We start from the raw sequence: 18,108 nt of genomic DNA on the forward strand, positions 1-18,108 counted from the left end.
GTAGCGATCACCATGCCGGGCTCGTCCAGGACGCCCGGGCAGGCCCGCGCTCAACTTGCCAGGCCTCGGTCGGGACGCCCGGGCATGCCCGGGCAGGCTCGCCCTCAACTTGCCAGGCCGCAGCCAGGACGCTGGGCCACGCCCCCTCTCGCCTTTCCTGGGCAAGCGCTCCAGGATAATATGTATATATATTGCTGCCCGATAAACGGGCTTTTCAGAGTGCCTGAGTGTTTGGTTTGATTAAAGCAACTCGGATGAATTCCAGCTTTTTGTCGCGTCCATTCTTCCGATCGACGTGGGAGCCCCAGCTCCTTCATTGGTGACCTACCGACATGGACACGGCAGTCGCCCTTAAACTGCCTACCTTCTGGGAGGCTCACGCGGCGGTTTGGTTCGCACAGGCGGATTCCCTGTTCGCCCTGCGAGGCATCACGGCCAACGACACCCGCTTCCACCATGTGGTAGCAGTGGTCGGTTCGGCCACCGCGGCCCGCGCCCTGAGCCTCCTCGAGAGCCCGCCAGCCGCTGACAAATACGGCGCGATTAAGAAGCTTCTCTTCGACGCTTTCGCCCTCCCATCGGCGGAACGCGCACGGCGCCTGCTCGACCTGCCCGAGCTCGGCGACATGCGCCCTTCCGAGCGAATGGACTACATGCTTTCACTGCTCGGTGAGCACTCTCCGGCATTCCTGTTCCGGGAGCTGTTCCTCCGTCAGCTGCCTAACCTGGTACGCCTCGCCCTGGCAAGCACGACGATCACAGATCCCCGGGCCCTTGCCAGAGAAGCCAACAAGATCTCCGCCGCAGGACAGCGCATCGCAGCGGCGACATGGGACCCACCGCCGTCCGACGCAACACCCATGGCGCCCGAGCACCCGGCACGGTCGACGACCGAACTGCCGACGCAATTGGCGGCCGCTACACCGAGCCGACCACCTCCAGCACGACGACCGGGGCCTCCACCTGACCAAGCGTGGTGTTACTATCATGCCAGGTTCGGACAGAAGGCCCGGACATGCCGACCCCCGTGCACCTTCGGCAGGCCGGGAAACGGCCGGGCCGGCGTTCATTACCAGCCATGAGCGCCGGCCACACGGGCAACTTACTGTTCATCACGGATAAAGCGTCCGGACGGCGCTTCCTGTGCGACACCGGCGCCCAACTGAGCGTCATACCCGCCTCTGACCAGGACAGGCAATCCGCGGTTTGCGGCCCCTCCTTTGTTGCGGCCAACGGATCGACCATCCGCACCTTCGGCCCGCGCAACGTCACCCTCTGCTTCGGCGGCCAACGCTTTGCTTGGACGTTTGTAACCGCAAACGTGCCCATGGCTCTGCTAGGCGCCGACTTCCTCTGCGCACACGGACTGCTGGTGGACGTCCAACGGCGTCGTTTAATCAACGCCGAAACCTTCAGCTCCCTGGTATGCACATTGAGCAGCTCCGCGCCGACCGAGCTGGCATGCGCCGTCCCGGCGGCGAACGAGTTTGCTCGCCTGCTCACGGAGTTCCCGGCCCTCACGCGGCCGACGTTTTCGGCCGTCGCAGTACGGCATGGGATCGAGCACCACATACCAACCACGGGCCCGCCGACCTACGCCAGGGCCCGCCGCCTCGACCCAGCCAAGCTCGCCGTGGCGAAGGCCGAATTCGACGCGTTGGAGCACCTTGGCATCGTGCGGCGCTCCGATAGCGCGTGGGCCTCGCCACTGCACATCGTGCCAAAGCCGGGGGGTGGATGGCGCCCCTGTGGTGACTACTGCCGTCTCAATGACGCTACCACCCCCGACAGGTACCCGATCCCGCATATCCAAGACTTTCCGCCCGTCTGGCGGGACGGGTCATTTTTTCGAAAATTGATCTCATACGGGGATATCACCAGGTACCTGTCAGGGCGGCCGACGTCCCTAAAACGGCAGTCATCACGCCGTTCGGCTTATTCGAATTCTTGCGGATGCCGTTTGGTCTCAAGAACGCGGCTCAGGCGTTCCAGCGCTTGATGGACGGCGTGCTGCGTGACCTGCCGTTCCTTTTCGTTTACCTGGACGACATCCTCGTCGCCAGCACGTCCCGGGCCGAGCACCTCCTCCACCTCCGAACACTGTTCGGGCGCCTCAGCGAGCACGGCCTCATCGTCAACCCGGCCAAATGCCACTTCGGCACGACGGCCGTTGATTTTTTGGGCCACCACATCACCAAGAACGGGGCCGTGCCGCTGCCAACCAAGGTCGAGGCCATCACCACGTTCCCGCGTCCCCGCACCATAAAGGCCCTGCAGGAATTCCTGGGAATGGTGAATTTTTATCACCGCTTCGTGCCCCGCGCTGCTCAACTCATGCGGCCCCTCTACGAAGCCCTCCGGGGCAAGCCGGCCAAGCACGACATCGCCTGGTCCGCAGCAATGGATGCGGCCTTCCAAAGCTCAAAGCGGGCCCTCGCCGACGCAACACTGCTCGCTCACCTGGTGCTCAACGCTCCCATCGCCCTCACCACGGATGTCTCCGACTACGCGGTGGGCGCCGTACATGAGCAATGGGTGAACGGGGTTTGGCAGCCACTCGCTTTTTTCAGCCGGCAGCTCCGGCCGAACGAGCTCAAATACAGCACGTTTGACCGGGAGCTCCTCGGTCTACACCTGGCCGTCCGCCATTTCCGCCACCTCCTGGAGGGCCGACCTTTCACGGCGTTCGTCGACCACAAGCCGTTGGTTTACGCCATGGCCAAGGTCACGGAGCCGTGGTCGGCCCGCCAACAGCGCCACCTCTCCGCCGTGTCGGAGTTTACCACGGACATCCGGCACGTCGCCGGCAAAAACAACGCTGTGGCCGACTGTCTTTCCCGGGCCAGCGCGAACGCGGTCCACCTGGGCGTGGACTTTGCGCTTATGGCGGCGGACCAAACCACCGACACCACGGTGCAAGCCCTCCGGGCGGCGGACACGGGCCTCCGCCTAGCCGACATCCCCTTCGCGGACACTGTCCTGCTCTGCGACGTCTCCCAAGGCCAGCCTCGCCCCATCGTGCCCGTCACCTGGCAACGCTGCATCTTCGCCTCCCTCCACGGCCTTTCCCACCCGGGCCGGAAAGCTTCCCAGAAGCTGGTGTCGGCGCGATTCGTCTGGCACGGCCTTCGTCGGGACGTCCGCGATTGGACCAGCACCTGCACGGCCTGCCAACGGGCCAATGTCCACCGACACACCCAGGCCCCGCTGGCACCTTTCACCGTGCCCGAACGACGTTTCGACCACGTCAACGTGGATCTGGTGGGCCCCCTCCCCCCGTCACGGGGGTTCACCCACCTGCTCACCATGGTGGACAGGACCACCAGGTGGCCGGAGGCCGTTCCCCTCGTCTCCACCACCACCGCCGACGTGGCGCAGGCTTTCATCGCCACCTGGGTCGCCCGCTTCGGCGCACCGGTGGACATCTCGTCAGACCGCGGACCACAGTTCACCTCCGAGCTGTGGGGCGCGGTCGCCCGCAACCTGGGGGTCAAGCTCCACCGTACTACGGCCTACCACCCCCAAGCAAATGGGTTGTGCGAGCGATTCCACCGCTCCATGAAGGCCGCGCTCATGGCCGGCCTTCAAGACGGCGGTTGGGCCGACCGGCTGCCGTGGGTCCTTTTGGGCCTCCGCACGGCCCCGAAAGAGGACCTTCAGGCATCCACCGCCGAGCTTGTCTATGGCCAGGCGCTACGCGTCCCGGGCGAATTCGTGCCCGACGCTACCAGTCCCTGATCCGCAGCTCACCAGCGCTCGGACCTCCAGGAGGCCGCCCGACGGTTTGCCCCCGTGCCAACATCCCACCATGGTGACCCCCAGTCCTACGTCCCCCCAGCACTTCGCACAGCGGAGTATGTTTTTGTGCATCACGACGCACATCGGGGGCCACTCCGGTCGCCGTACGACGGGCCCTTCCGGGTGCTGCGACGGGACGACAAGTCGTTCGTCATCGACATCGGCGGCAGGTCGGACCGGATTGCGGTGGACCGCCTCAAGCCGGCGCACGTGGACGTCGACCACCCACCACGGGTGGCCCTTCCACCGCGGCGAGGCCGCCCCCCATCCACGGTGCCCCCCACTCGACCGCCCACCACCACACCGGACCCCCTCCCACGACCCGCCAGGGGTCGCTTCGGCCGGGTCATCAGGACCCCCCTCAAATTGACCCTGCCGGTGCAAGTCGATTCTGGGGGGACGTGTGTAGCGGCTACCGCTGGGTTTTCACAATCGCCTTGCACCTATCAAGGACGCGGAGCGATCACCATGCCGGGCTCGTCCAGGACGCCCGGGCAGGCTCGCCCTCAACTTGCCAGGCCGCAGCCAGGACGCTGGGCCACGCCCCCTCTCGCCTTTCCTGGGCAAGCGCTCCGGGATAATATGTATATATATTGCTGCCCGATAAACGGGCTTTTCAGAGTGCCTGAGTGTTTGGTTTGATTAAAGCAACTCGGATGAATTCCAGCTTTTTGTCGCGTCCATTCTTCCGATCGACGTGGGAGCCCCAGCTCCTTCAACATGACACAAATTAGGTGTAATTATTGAATAGCGCATGCGCATACACTCGGACGTGCGTTGGGATGAGCTAAGAACATCGCGGACTAAAATCGCGATTTATTTGAAGAAACCAGAATAAATTTAGCTGAAAGACAAAAAGACACAAGTGCATGCGTATAATTTAATGACTGGTCGAATTTGGTAGCGCATATTGCAACGGATATTCTCATGATTCTACACGTCACAGCTGGTGACCACACTGTGGTCATTTTTCTCTTGATTTTGTTTTGTTGCACTGCAAACCAAAGAAATACATACACTACATGACCAAAAGTATGTGGACACCCGAACATCACACATCTCATTCCAAAATCATGGGCATTAATACGGAGTTGCTGCTATAACAGCCAGTTGCTGCTATAACAGTTGCTGCTATAACTATAACCTTTGCTGCTATAACAGCCTCCACTCTTCTGGGAAGGCTTTCCATAGATGTTGAAACATTGCTGTGGGGATTTGCTTCCATTCAGCCAGAAGAGCATTAGTGAGGTCAGGCACTGATGTTGGGCGATTAGGCCTGGCTCGCAGTCGGCGTTCCAATTCATCCCAAAGGTGTTCGATGGGGTTGAGGTCAGGGCTCTGTGCAGGCCAATCAAGTTCTTCCACACCAATCTCGACAAACCATTTCTGTATGGACCTCACTTTGTGCACGGGGCCATTGTCATGCTGAAACAGGAAAGGGCCTTCCCCAAACTGTTGCCACAAAGTTGGAAGCACACACTCGTCTGGAATGTCATTGCATGCTACAGCATTAAGATATCCATTCACTGGAACCAAGGGGCCTAGCCCGAACCATGAAAAACAGCCCCAGACCATTATTCCTCCTCACCAAATTTTACAGTTGGCACTACTATGCATTCGGGCAGGTAGCGTTCTTCTGGCATCCGCCAAACCCAGATTCGTTCGTCCGACTGCCAGATGGTGAAGCATGATTCATCACTCCAGAGAACGTGTTTCCACTCCTCCAGAGTCCAATGGCGGCAAGCTTTACAACACTCCAGCCGACGCTTGGCATTGCGCATGGTGATCTTAGGCTTGTGTGCGGCTGCTCGGCCATGGAAACACATTTCATGAAGCTCCCAACGAACAGTTGTTGTGCTGACGTTGTTTCCAGAGGCAGTTTGGAACTCGGTAGTGAGTGTTGTAACCGAGGACAGACGATTTTTACATGCTACAGCACTCGGCAGTCCCGTTCTGTGAGCTTGTGTGGCCTACCACTTCGCGGCTGAGCTGTTGTTGCTCCTAGACGTTTCCACTTCACAATAACCGTACTTACAGTTGACCGGGGCAGCTCTAGGAGGGCAGAAATTTGACGAACTGACTTGTTGGAAAGGTGGAATCCTATGATGGTGCCACTTTGAAAGTCACTGAGCTCTTCAGTACGGCGCATTCTACTGCCAATGTTTGTCTGTGGAGATTGCATGGCTGTGTGCTTGATTATATATACCTGTGAGGAATAGGTGTGGCTGAAACAGCCGAATCCACAAATTAAAAGGGCTGTCCCCATACTTTTGGTCATTAAGTGTATGTGGATACCAAAATATTTTTTAATTTCAACAATTTTCTGGAAGGAATGGTGCATTATTTGGAAAAAGTGCAAGGGTGCCAATATTTTTGGCCACGATTGTATATTTAAACTTACAATGTGAACTTATTGTACATTTCATTACAAAACGCGTATTAAAACATATTCATATATATGCGTATGTTTACAATGTAAATGTAACATGATAAATGAATACTTTGTCTCCAACAAGATACTTTTAAATCTTAGTCTGCAATATAGATTTTAGTACGCAATGTATAGGTTATACAAACTTTTGTAATTCCCCATTACTAACACTCATTCCTACAAAGTTACATGAAAGATTACACTGGATGGTTTGCCATTGCCTTCGTAAGTTGTTCGGACAGGAATGTGACTTTGCTCATAGCGCCGGCGATGATTCGCCTACTCTTTGCGAAATACACCGTGGGATATTTAACATTCCCCAACTAATGGTTGCATGCAGGACGGACATTTCCACACTTAACATCAACATATATACAAACATATTAGGATCGGGTGCTTCTAGTACCAGAAGGAAGAAACTGATGCAAAAAAGACGTTTGCTGGTCACCGAAGCCTGAGTGCTGAGCTGAGAAGGAATCTGAAGGTGCAGACGTGAAACAGCTGAGGATTAATTTATCAAGTTAAGCTGGACTTGGGACAGATAAACAAGCAGAAAGAGCAGAGGCCATTGAACATTATGAAAACTTTATTCTTTCTTTGACTTCAAAACAGCATTTTAAAAACCGAAAAGAAAAAAGAAAAAAGAAAAAGATAGTTTCAATAAAACTACCTTTTCACAACTCCTGTTAAATCCCTGCACTTACATTTACAACTTCAGACAACAAAAAACAAAATTTCCTCATCATAATTTTAAAATATTTCCACAGCCAAGAAATGATTTCATTTTTAAAACCATCAAATATGATGATACAGTATTATGAACATTTAAAAAGTAATCTCAATTCCTAAAATGAAATATAATCCACATTTGTGGAACACCCTGCATACAAGTGCTTTATTGGTTATAAAATATACAATACATAGTGCTTCCGAACAACAAAGACAAAGTTCAGACAAAAAGTACAACAGATACATATCGGTTGCTTTAATCATGGGTAATTATATGAGGAACCCATTCATAGTTTTGTTGTGATTGATGCTCCACTTCCTCATTGCTATTCCAATGCGTTGGCAGGAAAGCTCAGAGGTAGTGTACTCGCCTTTGAGCCGGCTAACCTGGGTTCGATTCCCAACCCGCCTCAGAATTCGTGACAGGGCAGGGCATTGCGGCACACGGCGAGTGTGCCCATACGGAATGACAAGCTGGGGTCTCCACCTGCCAACAACGGTCGATGATGGAGGTGAAAGATCCCACAGTGCCTTTTACAAGAGTGTACCGTTGTGTGCCGGCACCGTGGTCGAATCCCAAATCCCTGCTCTCGCCAACCGGGGGTTAGCAGTATTGCTACGTCCCCAGGAATAATGCAACCAGCAGCTGAGCGCTGCACACGAAATTAATGAATCGCTATCCCTGCATAAAAGTCACTTTGGTATTTTTTTGAAAAAAACAAACCAAAAAAAAAACAAGCGTTTTTTGAAGAAAAAAAACGGTTAAAAAAAAAAAACGGTTAAAAAAAAAAAACGGGGGAAAAAAACCGTTAAAAAAAACAAAACAAAAAAAAAAAAACGGAAAAAAAAAACCGTTAAAAAACAAAAAAAAAAAAAAAACCGTTTAAAAAAAAAAAACGGAAAAAAAAAAACCGTTTAAAAAAAAAAACATAAAAAAAAAAAAAACGTTTAAATGAAGTGCAAACAGACTCAATCCACTCGTCAAGATTTGTCCGGGTGAACAAAGGACGTGTGCCACGAGCGTACTGAACCTTGTGGTTGAGGGCACGGGAAGGGCAAACTCGTGTAGTTGAGGGCGTGTGCAAGCCACAGTCGGCCAAAGTCAGGTAGAGTCCTCCAAATTGTTCAGCTGCTGCGAGCATCGAGAGTTCATGTTGCTCGGACTGACAGTGTAAATCAATGGGTTTGCTTGTGCAAAGTAGGAACCGAGGGTCACGCGTACGGTCAGAATCAAAAGTGCAGTGTTATCATCAAGCTAAATGATTAGTGTGCAGGGTGAGCGTAAACGTGTGCGGCCCAGGAAAGATCATATCCGACAAAGGAAACACCGTGGTCCCCAAGATGGTCGCCGAGCCATCACTGCACACGCTGAGGTGCAGTCGTCGACGTGACAAGGCCTCCTCGCTGTAACCCCCGTACACCAACTGCACACCGACACTCGGCACTTTCAAGTGTACTTATAGTTAGCAAATAAATAAACATTCATCATGTACACCTTGATCGGTTATTTCATGCGTTGCCTTTCACAGAATGCTTTAAGAAGCTATAAAAATTAATTTGAATAGTCAAAGGTTTCCAGGAACCTCTTCCCCCACTGCTAATGCCATAAGAAGCAATTGAGGCCTGGCCGGGTGGATTTTGATCGAGGATTGTGCTAATTTATCATTCTAGGGCATTCGCCTAAAGTGACGTCATGGAAAGGACAGGTATCACGTGAGCTTACAAATTAAAGAGTCTCACCATTTCACAGAAATCTGGGTTGAGGGAGTGATTGAGGGAGCGAGTCTTGCGCTTTGTGGAGCGGTGAGGGTCGGGCAGGAGTAAAGTGCGAACGAAGGGTGCCAACTCCAAACCTGTTTCGGGAACCTACAAACAGGACCGACAGCAACAGGTGCTTTGTTTTTGCATATCTCATGATATTCTGCACTCTCACTTAACATTTATTACTTGTGAAATCAAAGATTCACAAGTATATACGTTACCTGAATGTTTGTTTGTCTTTGTGTCTGTCAGTCGCCTACAGGTCGCAATTCTAAGGTGATATTCACAAAAGGTCAAGGTCACACAACTAGTCATTTTTCATCTGATTTACTTGGTGGTGGTGGTGGTGGTGGTGGTGGTTTCGTATGCAGCCTGTGGTTGCTTGGCTGTGTCATTTTCTGGGGGCATGACTGAAGCTGATGCAATTCCCCATTACCAGTCAGCTGGTACCCATTTGGCCGACCTTGGAAGGATGACAGGCTGAGTCAACCCACCTGGTGTTATTTCAATGGCACGAGAAGGCTTGAACTGAGACCTTTAAAAGCCAGTCACCTTATCCATCAAGCCAACACTATGCATATCTGATTTACTTGTGATATATATATATATATGAATGATCGTTTTGAGGCCATTTTTCCCCGCTAGAGCGGGGGTTAGCCTTGCGGGCCCCATGACAATCACGGTTCCCTGTTTGAGGCAATGTATATACTGTATATATATATATATATCAGTCACTATGCGACCTTCATATCATCAGTGGAGAACCGCCAGCAAGGTGTCCCATACAGCTGCTGCTGCACCTTGCTGGGAGCGATAAGCACCGCCTGCCACACGGTAACGTTATCTCTGGTATCCACTCATCATATGGAGTCGACCTGGTTGCGGTTGGGAGTTACTAATAATGGTATCTGTAATCTGGTTCTCCAACCTAATGAGCGGATAACATGACGTCATCGCCATGCATGTCCGCATTGCCTGCAAAGCTCCAGAGGAACCATCTAGCAGTGCGTCATTACGGATTATAAATTCAGATACTGTCACAAGTGCATGCAAAACTCACAGTTACCGACCTGGTTTCGCCCTTGTTGGGGCTTCATCAGGGCAACGCAGTGAGGTTTCCATACACTTGTAACTCTGTGAACCTTTCGGTTTTTATATCAGTCACTATGCGACCTTCATATCATCAGTGGAGAACTGCCAGCAAGGTGTCCCATACAGCTGCTGCTGCACCTTGCTGGGAGCGATAAGCACCGCCTGCCACACGGTAACGTTATCTCTGGTATCCACTCATCATATGGAGTCGACCTGGTTGCGGTTGGGAGTTACTAATAATGGTATCTGTAATCTGGTTCTCCAACCTAATGAGCGGACATGACGTCATCGCCATGCATGTCCGCATTGCCTGCAAAGCTCCAGAGGAACCATCTAGCAGTGCGTCATTACGGATTATAAATTCAGATACTGTCACAAGTGCATGCAAAACTCAGTTACCGACCTGGTTTCGCCCTTGTTGGGGCTTCATCAGGGCAACGCAGTGAGGCTTCCATACACTTGTAACTCTGTGAACCTTTCGGTTTTTATATCAGTCACTATGCGACCTTCATATCATCAGTGGAGAACTGCCAGCAAGGTGTCCCATACAGCTGCTGCTGCACCTTGCTGGGAGCGATAAGCACCGCCTGCCACACGGTAACGTTATCTCTGGTATCCACTCATCATATGGAGTCGACCTGGTTGCGGTTGGGAGTTACTAATAATGGTATCTGTAATCTGGTTCTCCAACCTAATGAGCGGACAACATGACGTCATCGCCATGCATGTCCGCATTGCCTGCAAAGCTCCAGAGGAACCATCTAGCAGTGCATCATTACGGATTATAAATTCAGATACTGTCACAAGTGCATGCAAAACTCACAGTTACCGACCTGGTTTCGCCCTTGTTGGGGCTTCATTGGGAGAATGCGACCTTGCTGGCGGTTCTCCACTGATGATATGAAGGTCGCATAGTGACTGATATAAAAACCGAAAGATTCACAGAGTTACAAGTGTATGGAAGCCTCACTGCGTTGCCCTGATGAAGCCCCAACAAGGGCGAAACCAGGTCGGTAACTGTGAGTTTTGCATGCACTTGTGACAGTATCTGAATTTATAATCCGTAATGACGCACTGCTAGATGGTTCCTCTGGAGCTTTGCAGGCAATGCGGACATGCATGGCGATGACGTCATGTTGTCCGCTCATTAGGTTGGAGAACCAGATTACAGATACCATTATATATATATATATATATATATATATATATATATATATATATATATATATATATATATATATATATACATACATATATATATATATATACATACATACACACAGTATATATTGTTGCGGTTCTGAAAATGTACATATTGATTAATAAAGGTTAAAGGTTTTGCCCCCATAGTTAGTCCACATGCAACACGTAGGCCACCATAGAACATTAGTTATGTCATAGTATATGTGAGATAAGGCCATTTCCAATAGTGATACCTGCGTTGTGTAAAAGAAATAAATAAGAGTAGGCCCCGTTCATTTTGCAGCCCACCCTCCAATCGACCTCGTTGGGCACCATCCAGTCTGTGCCCCATTCCCCATTGCGCACCATCCAGTCTGTGCCCCATTCCCCATTGCGCACCATCCTGTCTGCGCCCCATTCCCCATTGCGCACCACCCAGTCTGCGCCCCATTGCCCCTCGCATTAGGATGCTGAAACCAGCCAAATGCCATGAGGTAAGGCCTGGAAAATGGGCGGAGCGCGAGGTCGGGGTGTGGCCACGTCAAGCAGACATCAAGGGCGGAGCCGGTAAGACCCAACAAACCAACCAGAGCTCAGTGGGCATGGCCTAAGGGGCGTGGTAAGTGCACGTCTGGCACATTCGAGAGGGTTCGCTGGGCGGCGCTATATAACTGCGAGCACAAAGCCCTTCCAAAGGACTTACCAGAGGACTGCGTGAAAAGGACTGATGAGCGAGAGGACTGATGCGCTTGATCGAAGGACTGATGCGCTTGATCGAGAGGACTGATGAGCGAGGGGCTTTGTAAAAGGACTGTGCAGAGAGGACTGATGAGCGAGGGGCTTTGTAAAAGGAATGGCCAGAGGACTTGAGAGCATATGCGCTTTACCAAGAGGACTTGCACGATTGCGCTTTGATCAAGAGGACTGTCACGTTTGGCATTGGTGAAAGGACTCGCTGGGGGGAACTTTGATCGCAAGAACTCGTTGAGGATTTGGCTTTGGGCTTGCTGGGAGCGCATATAAAGCGCCAGTATTTCTATTACGTACGCGGCCGTGAGCCGCGAAGTAACCGCTAGCCCAGCTTACCGATCACCCCATATAATTGTCCAATCCGCGCCAATGACACGCGGAGAGCTTGCCTGCCGTCTACCATCTTCTTCGTGGTATGAGTTGGGGACCGGAGCGAGCTGTGGACGCCATCTTTGGACCCTCAACCTGACCATCTACAACCCCCGTGTGAGTCTGAGTCTGAGTGCGAACGGGCCCGTGTCCAGGGATAAGTTAAGACTGTCATTAAGGCTGCCCTGTGTATCTGCTTCTTCTTCTTCACTGTACATTGCTTCTTCTTCTTCATTGTACAAAGTGTAAATAAATTGCTTGTTATTCCTTTTCCTCTTGATTCGACCGTTTTAGTGATTTCTCCATTGGGTAAACGTGGCAAAAAAAAAAAAAAAAAAAAAAAAAAAAACGTGGCACGATTAGAAACCGCTCAAATCGGGTTAGTTCCTGTTAACGGCCCGAATCGCGGCTCGCTATCGCTCGGTGTCCACTAAAACCGTGGTTCGGGCGGGGTTATTTCCTTGCTTCACGGCCGACGTTAGTAATTAGGTAATAAGAATTCGGCTTACGACCCTACCTAACGTCGTCCGGAAGGAACGTAATAGCTCCGGATCCCGTCGGCTAGTAAAAGACAAGGGGATTAATCCCCCCTTTGGTAAGGGGAAAGGCCGACGTGTGAGATCCGCAACAATATAAAACCATGTAGACATTGAAGTCTCGTCGAGGTGAAGCCTCTGTCGACCCAAGTGAGTATGTCTATTAATTATGTACTGTTTGAACACGAGTTGGATAATGAGTAGGTCTATTAATTACGTACTATTGGACTGTGAGTATGTCTATTAATTATGTAATATTGGAACATACAGGTCGTGGATATAGAAAATGGAAACACCTGGGTAAATGAGGGACACCAAGCAATGGCTTCTACACAGGTGTAGCCCATGTGTTAATTAAGCAAATAACATCTCAGCATGTTTAGGGTCATGTATAAAAATGCTGCACAGCCCTGGTTACCTATAATATTGTGGCTAGCATGACTGCTAGAGACCCCCCTATGTCCCACATCAACAGAGCACGCATGTGTGGTCCCCAATCGTTTGATGAGCATGACACTGATGTTATTTGCTTAATTAACAAACAGGAAACTTTCTGTTTTCAAGAACGTCAGAATGAACACAAACAACAGGCACGAATAACTAATGTAACGGATTAAATAAGGTGGTGTACACGACACTGCATCAACGGCGGTAAACTTCCGATTCAATTGTTTGGTTTTATTTTTTTTGCAGCTTTTAAAAACCTGTTTTTCAATTGAATTATATATATGAACACTGTATCACATAAATCTCCTTGTTTGCAATTCCAAAACCCTTCAGTTTAGTCATACTTTGGCAAAATGATACTCCATCTCAACCAATAAAATTTGCCACTCGCGCTCTGAGGGCGGAAGAGCTGTGGGATTCTTCTTCTTCCAATAAAGCAGTTCCAAAAAAGACCCATGTCCAAGTTCCAATAAAGTCCCATGTCCAAGTTCCAATAAAGTCCCACGTCAACGTCAAGCGTCGTGAGTGAGTCAAGCATCAAGCGTCAATACTGAAATGAAGAGATTTAATGGAACCCATTACCCTGCGGAAAGTCATAGCTCAAGTCATTCACAAACAAAACAACAAGTTGTTTTTACTGTGGCAAATGTGAACAGTTGCCATTGTTAGTTTTCCCATACATCTTTGGCCAATTTGGCCACAGAGTTTTTACTCCGCAGAGCATGGGAAGGCAGAGTTTTTTGTCTGTATGAAGCCTTATAACTGGGTTATTTTAGGAACGTCAGCACACTCATCATTCACACTCATTGCCAGGGTGGTAAACACACTTATCAATTTTAAAAATACATGATCTTGCCCACCGATGCAGTGACAAACATTCCATGGTTTGCTCATCATACATATGTACATTACACTAAAAAAACACCGTACACTCAAACACACGCAATTGTTTCTCTCACCAAGCCTCTACAGGAAAGGATGAGGATGAAGAGGCGGCCATTGCGGTAGCAGATCTCCAAGCTCAGCTCACCTGCCACATTACCCATACTCACCACTTCAAACCCCTCTGAAACACAAAAAGTCTCTTTGTTAACTCAGAAGGGATAGAAATCCCACCACTATTTTCATAAAATTCCATTAACGAGCTCACTGGGAACGACCTACCAACAAAAAACAGCCATCATTAAATATACGGAACAATCAAAATAACTCTGCACCAAATTCATGATTAGTGAGCTGAACTTTGCTGTATCCTTCACCTGTACGTTGGACAGGATGGTACTGAGGTAGACCAAATACCTTTGAGCTGTCTAGTCTGTGTTTCCTTTACGACCCGATGATAAACTGTCGGATTGGTGCTTCACTGGCAGGGTGTTGCATCACAAAGTGATGTTAGATGGACATCAAGCTGGGTGTTCTGTCTGCTAGCGCTAGTTGGTTGATGTTAAAGATGACATGGTGTCTTTTGATGAAGAGTAGACAAGTTATCATCAGAATACTGAACGAATTCCAGAAATTCCTGTCTTAAACAATAGGGGGCATTTTCATCAGTTGCATTCCCAAACAATGACGCAAACCCACAGCCACATACAAGAGAAGAAGAAGAAGAAGACACGTATTTCACACCTTGCCATCACATTCTGCCACTGCATTAAATATCTTAATGTGTCGTCACTCACCATTTCCTATTCACATCCAGTGCCCTCCATAAGTATTGGAAAGGTGAAGTCAAATTTGTTATTATTGCTATATACTCAAAAAATTTGGATTTGACATCAAAAGCTGATTTGGAGGCAAGAGTACAGAAGGTCACCTTTTATTTCTTGGTATTTCTATGTATATATGTTTTACCATTGTAGAACAATATAAATTTTTATGTTCAGTCCCCCCATTTTAGGTAAGCATAAGTAATGGCACAGATTAACTTAAAGTAAATTATAGTATAATAGTTGTAATTTGATTGCATATCCCTTGCATGCAATACCTACAATATCAGTGGTTCCCAAATGAGGGTCGCGAGGGTGGGATGGTCTCAAAAAAAGAAATACTGTATTACAGTGTTAGAAGGGGATTACTTCACTGGCGCAATATGAAAGATTATTGAAATAGTAATTAAAGTAGAATAGTTGTGGATAATATAGCATCTGTAATGTTTGATTAGGCTGCTGTTTGATTAATTTTTGCGTTTTGAGCTTATCAAATGTTCACGTGTTATAATTCACATGTAATTTATGTTTGGAATTCACACGTTAGTTTTCACGTGTTAGAATTCACCGTATGGGAAACGGTGACCTATGTATGGGAAAAGAAGTGACAGTTGGTTTTGGAGAGTGGGAGGAACTAAGGAAAGACGGGGTTTTAGGATGCTTAATGGGCATGCTATGCTGTGTTGAAATTTCGGATTAAACCGTTGACGTTTTCATCAAGTACATTTCGGATAATTGTTGGATACACCAACATCCATATACGCTTAATATAAGAATGTTCGAGTTCACGTCCAATACGTCCAATAGTCAAGCAGACCAGCGGGGAGCCTCTTGTTAAGTAGCACTCTTATCCGAATGCGATATTATAGATGGTGCTGTAATTTTAGCGTTTTGAGCTTATCAAATGTACTGATTTTATTCATTTAAACGTTTTTATTTAAATTAAAAATGTTTGATTTTTATACATTCATAACTGTTCCAGATGAGTTTTATCATTGGAGTTTATTTTATTACATTCTGTTGCCCAAATTTCTTTTTTATTCGGAATCATTCAAGAATGTACTAGAAAACCAATTTTTCGCAGAAAGTAAATTTGATTTTCCCCTTTTGTCGACAGTCCACAATCTGACAGTCGTGCTTTCACTTGTTTACTGGAGGCTGAGATCTAGTTACTACAAACAAAGTAAGTATTGCCTGCATCTTACTTGTCTTTATTTACGTGCGGTTTTTGATGAATGTTACTGTGTGTGGAGTCGAATAATATAATAATTAACTTTACAATTGGTTATTTTTAACTTTATGAACAATTTCCAAAGTTTTCTAAAAATGTTATAATTTATAACTCTTTTCATTCCAGGTCTGGTCTTTAACTGGAAAAATGGCCCAACGCAAAACACAACTGCTGTATAAGCCTGAGTTTTTGAAATATGGCTTCACCGAGATGAGAGAAAAATCTGGGAATGTCCGACCTCAGTGTGTTCTGTGCCTGCAAGTCCTCGCCAATTAATCTATGAAGGAAGAGAACAAATTGAAGCGTAATTTGCATTCAGTTCATCCAACTTTATCGAAAAGCCACTGATGTACTGGGGGGGGGGGGGGGGGGGGGGGGTACAAAGAAGAACAGGTAAAACGAAGTCGGATTGGTGCTCCCTCGAGTTCAGCATTTTCTCTGGAGAAAGCTTCCTTGGCATCCTTTGAAATGGCGTGGTATATTGCAAGATGCAAACAGCCCCATAACATTGGAGAGGAGCTGGTGAAGCCAGCAGCAGTGGCAATGGTGAAAACTGTTTGCGGAGCAGATTTTGCCAAGAAGATTGAATCGGTACCACTTTCTGACAATTGCCTCAAACGTCGAATTTATCTCATTACCTCCACCACCAAAGGTGTATGGGGTTATGTTTTTACCCCTATCTGTTTGTCTGTCCGTTTGTTTGTTTGTGAACAAAATATCTCAAAAAGTTGTGGACGGATTCGGACGAAATTTAGCAGAGATGTAGCGCATGTCAAGGACGAAATGATTAGATTTTGGTGAAGATCCGGATTCGGCTCCTAGAATTTTAAAAGTGATTCTTCACCATTGGGAGATAGGGCCAAAAACGATACATAGCAGGATATTTCAAAAAGTTGTGGACGGATTTGGACGAAACCTGGTGGACCGGTTGGGTATCTGACAAGGACAAATAAATTCGATTTTGGAGAAGATCTGAATATGGATCCGGATATGAGAATTTTTTTTTTTAAAGTGATTCTTCGCCATTGGGAGATGGGGCCAAAAACTATACATTGTGGGATATCTCAAAAAGTTATGGATGGATTTGGACAAAACTTGGTGGACAGGTTGTGTGTGTGACAAGGACTAATCGATCCGATTTTTGTGACGATCTGAATATGGATTCGGACACGAGGTTTATTTAATTTTATAAGTGATTCTTCACCATTCAGTGATAGGGCTAAAACCAACATATATCAGGATATCTCAAAACGTTATGGACAGATTTGGACGAAACTTGGTGGACAGGTTGTGTGTGTGTGACAAGGAAGAATCCATTCAATTTTGGTGAAGATCCGGATCCAGCTAGTAGAATTTTAAAGTGATTCTTCACCATTGAGTGACATGGCCAACCAGGCGGAGGTATGCTCTCTACTGAGTGCCATTCTAGTTTCAGATGATATTTTGGTTCAACTGATTGTGGCACTGAAAAAAGCAGGAAAACTTTCGTTGCAGACGGATGAATCAGTAGACATTGCAGGTGACGCTCAACTTGTGATTTTTGTAAGGTACAGAGGAGAAGACGACATTCTGGAAGAATTTCTTTTCTGCAATGCCCGGACAAGTACCACCATTGGAGAAGACATCTTTAAAATGATGAACAATTTTTTCAAGAAATACGATCGAGACTGGTTGAATTGTATGGCTGTGTGCACTGACAGAGCTCCATCTATGATGGGAAGTCATATGGGTTTTGTTACTCGTATTGAAGCAGAAAACTCTGATATAACAATTCACTGTTTCTTACATCTGGAAAACCTTGCCACTCAACGTTTGCAACCGGATCTCCATGTATATCTCAATAATGCTATCCCAATTGTGAATTTTGTCAAGGCCAGGGCTTTAAACTCACGCCTTTTCTATTAAAACGTGTGAAGAGATGGGATCATATCACCAGGTCTTGCTGTTCCACTCTGATGTTTGTTGGCTCTCTCTCGAGGGAAGATTCTCGGAAGAGTTATTGAACTAAAAATTTAAATTGAATTTTTTTTTACGTGAGAAGAGACATGCACTGGCGGACTGCTTTAAAGATGCTGC

The 18,108-nt window shown here is 48.2% G+C and overlaps 1 protein-coding gene across 2 annotated transcripts in view; it reads right to left on the minus strand.

Annotated features, from left to right (window-relative positions):
- Positions 1-6,797: 6,797 nt before the first annotated feature.
- LOC137438656 (phosphatidylinositol 4-phosphate 3-kinase C2 domain-containing subunit beta) overlaps positions 6,798-18,108 on the minus strand; it is a 156,264-nt gene continuing 144,953 nt past the window's right edge. For both annotated transcript variants that reach the window (XM_068133889.2, XM_068133890.2), the window contains exons 31-33: positions 14,055-14,161; positions 8,699-8,824; positions 6,798-8,382 (exon numbers count right to left, since the gene is read on the minus strand). In XM_068133889.2, the coding sequence (XP_067989990.2) occupies positions 8,209-8,382; positions 8,699-8,824; positions 14,055-14,161 (407 nt within the window). In that variant the 3' untranslated portion in view covers positions 6,798-8,208. The remainder of the gene's footprint in view (positions 8,383-8,698; positions 8,825-14,054; positions 14,162-18,108) is intronic.

Source organism: Myxine glutinosa, chromosome 13 (genome assembly GCF_964187855.1).
Source record: "Myxine glutinosa chromosome 13, kmMyxGlut1.1, whole genome shotgun sequence".
NCBI lineage: Eukaryota > Metazoa > Chordata > Myxini > Myxiniformes > Myxinidae > Myxine > Myxine glutinosa.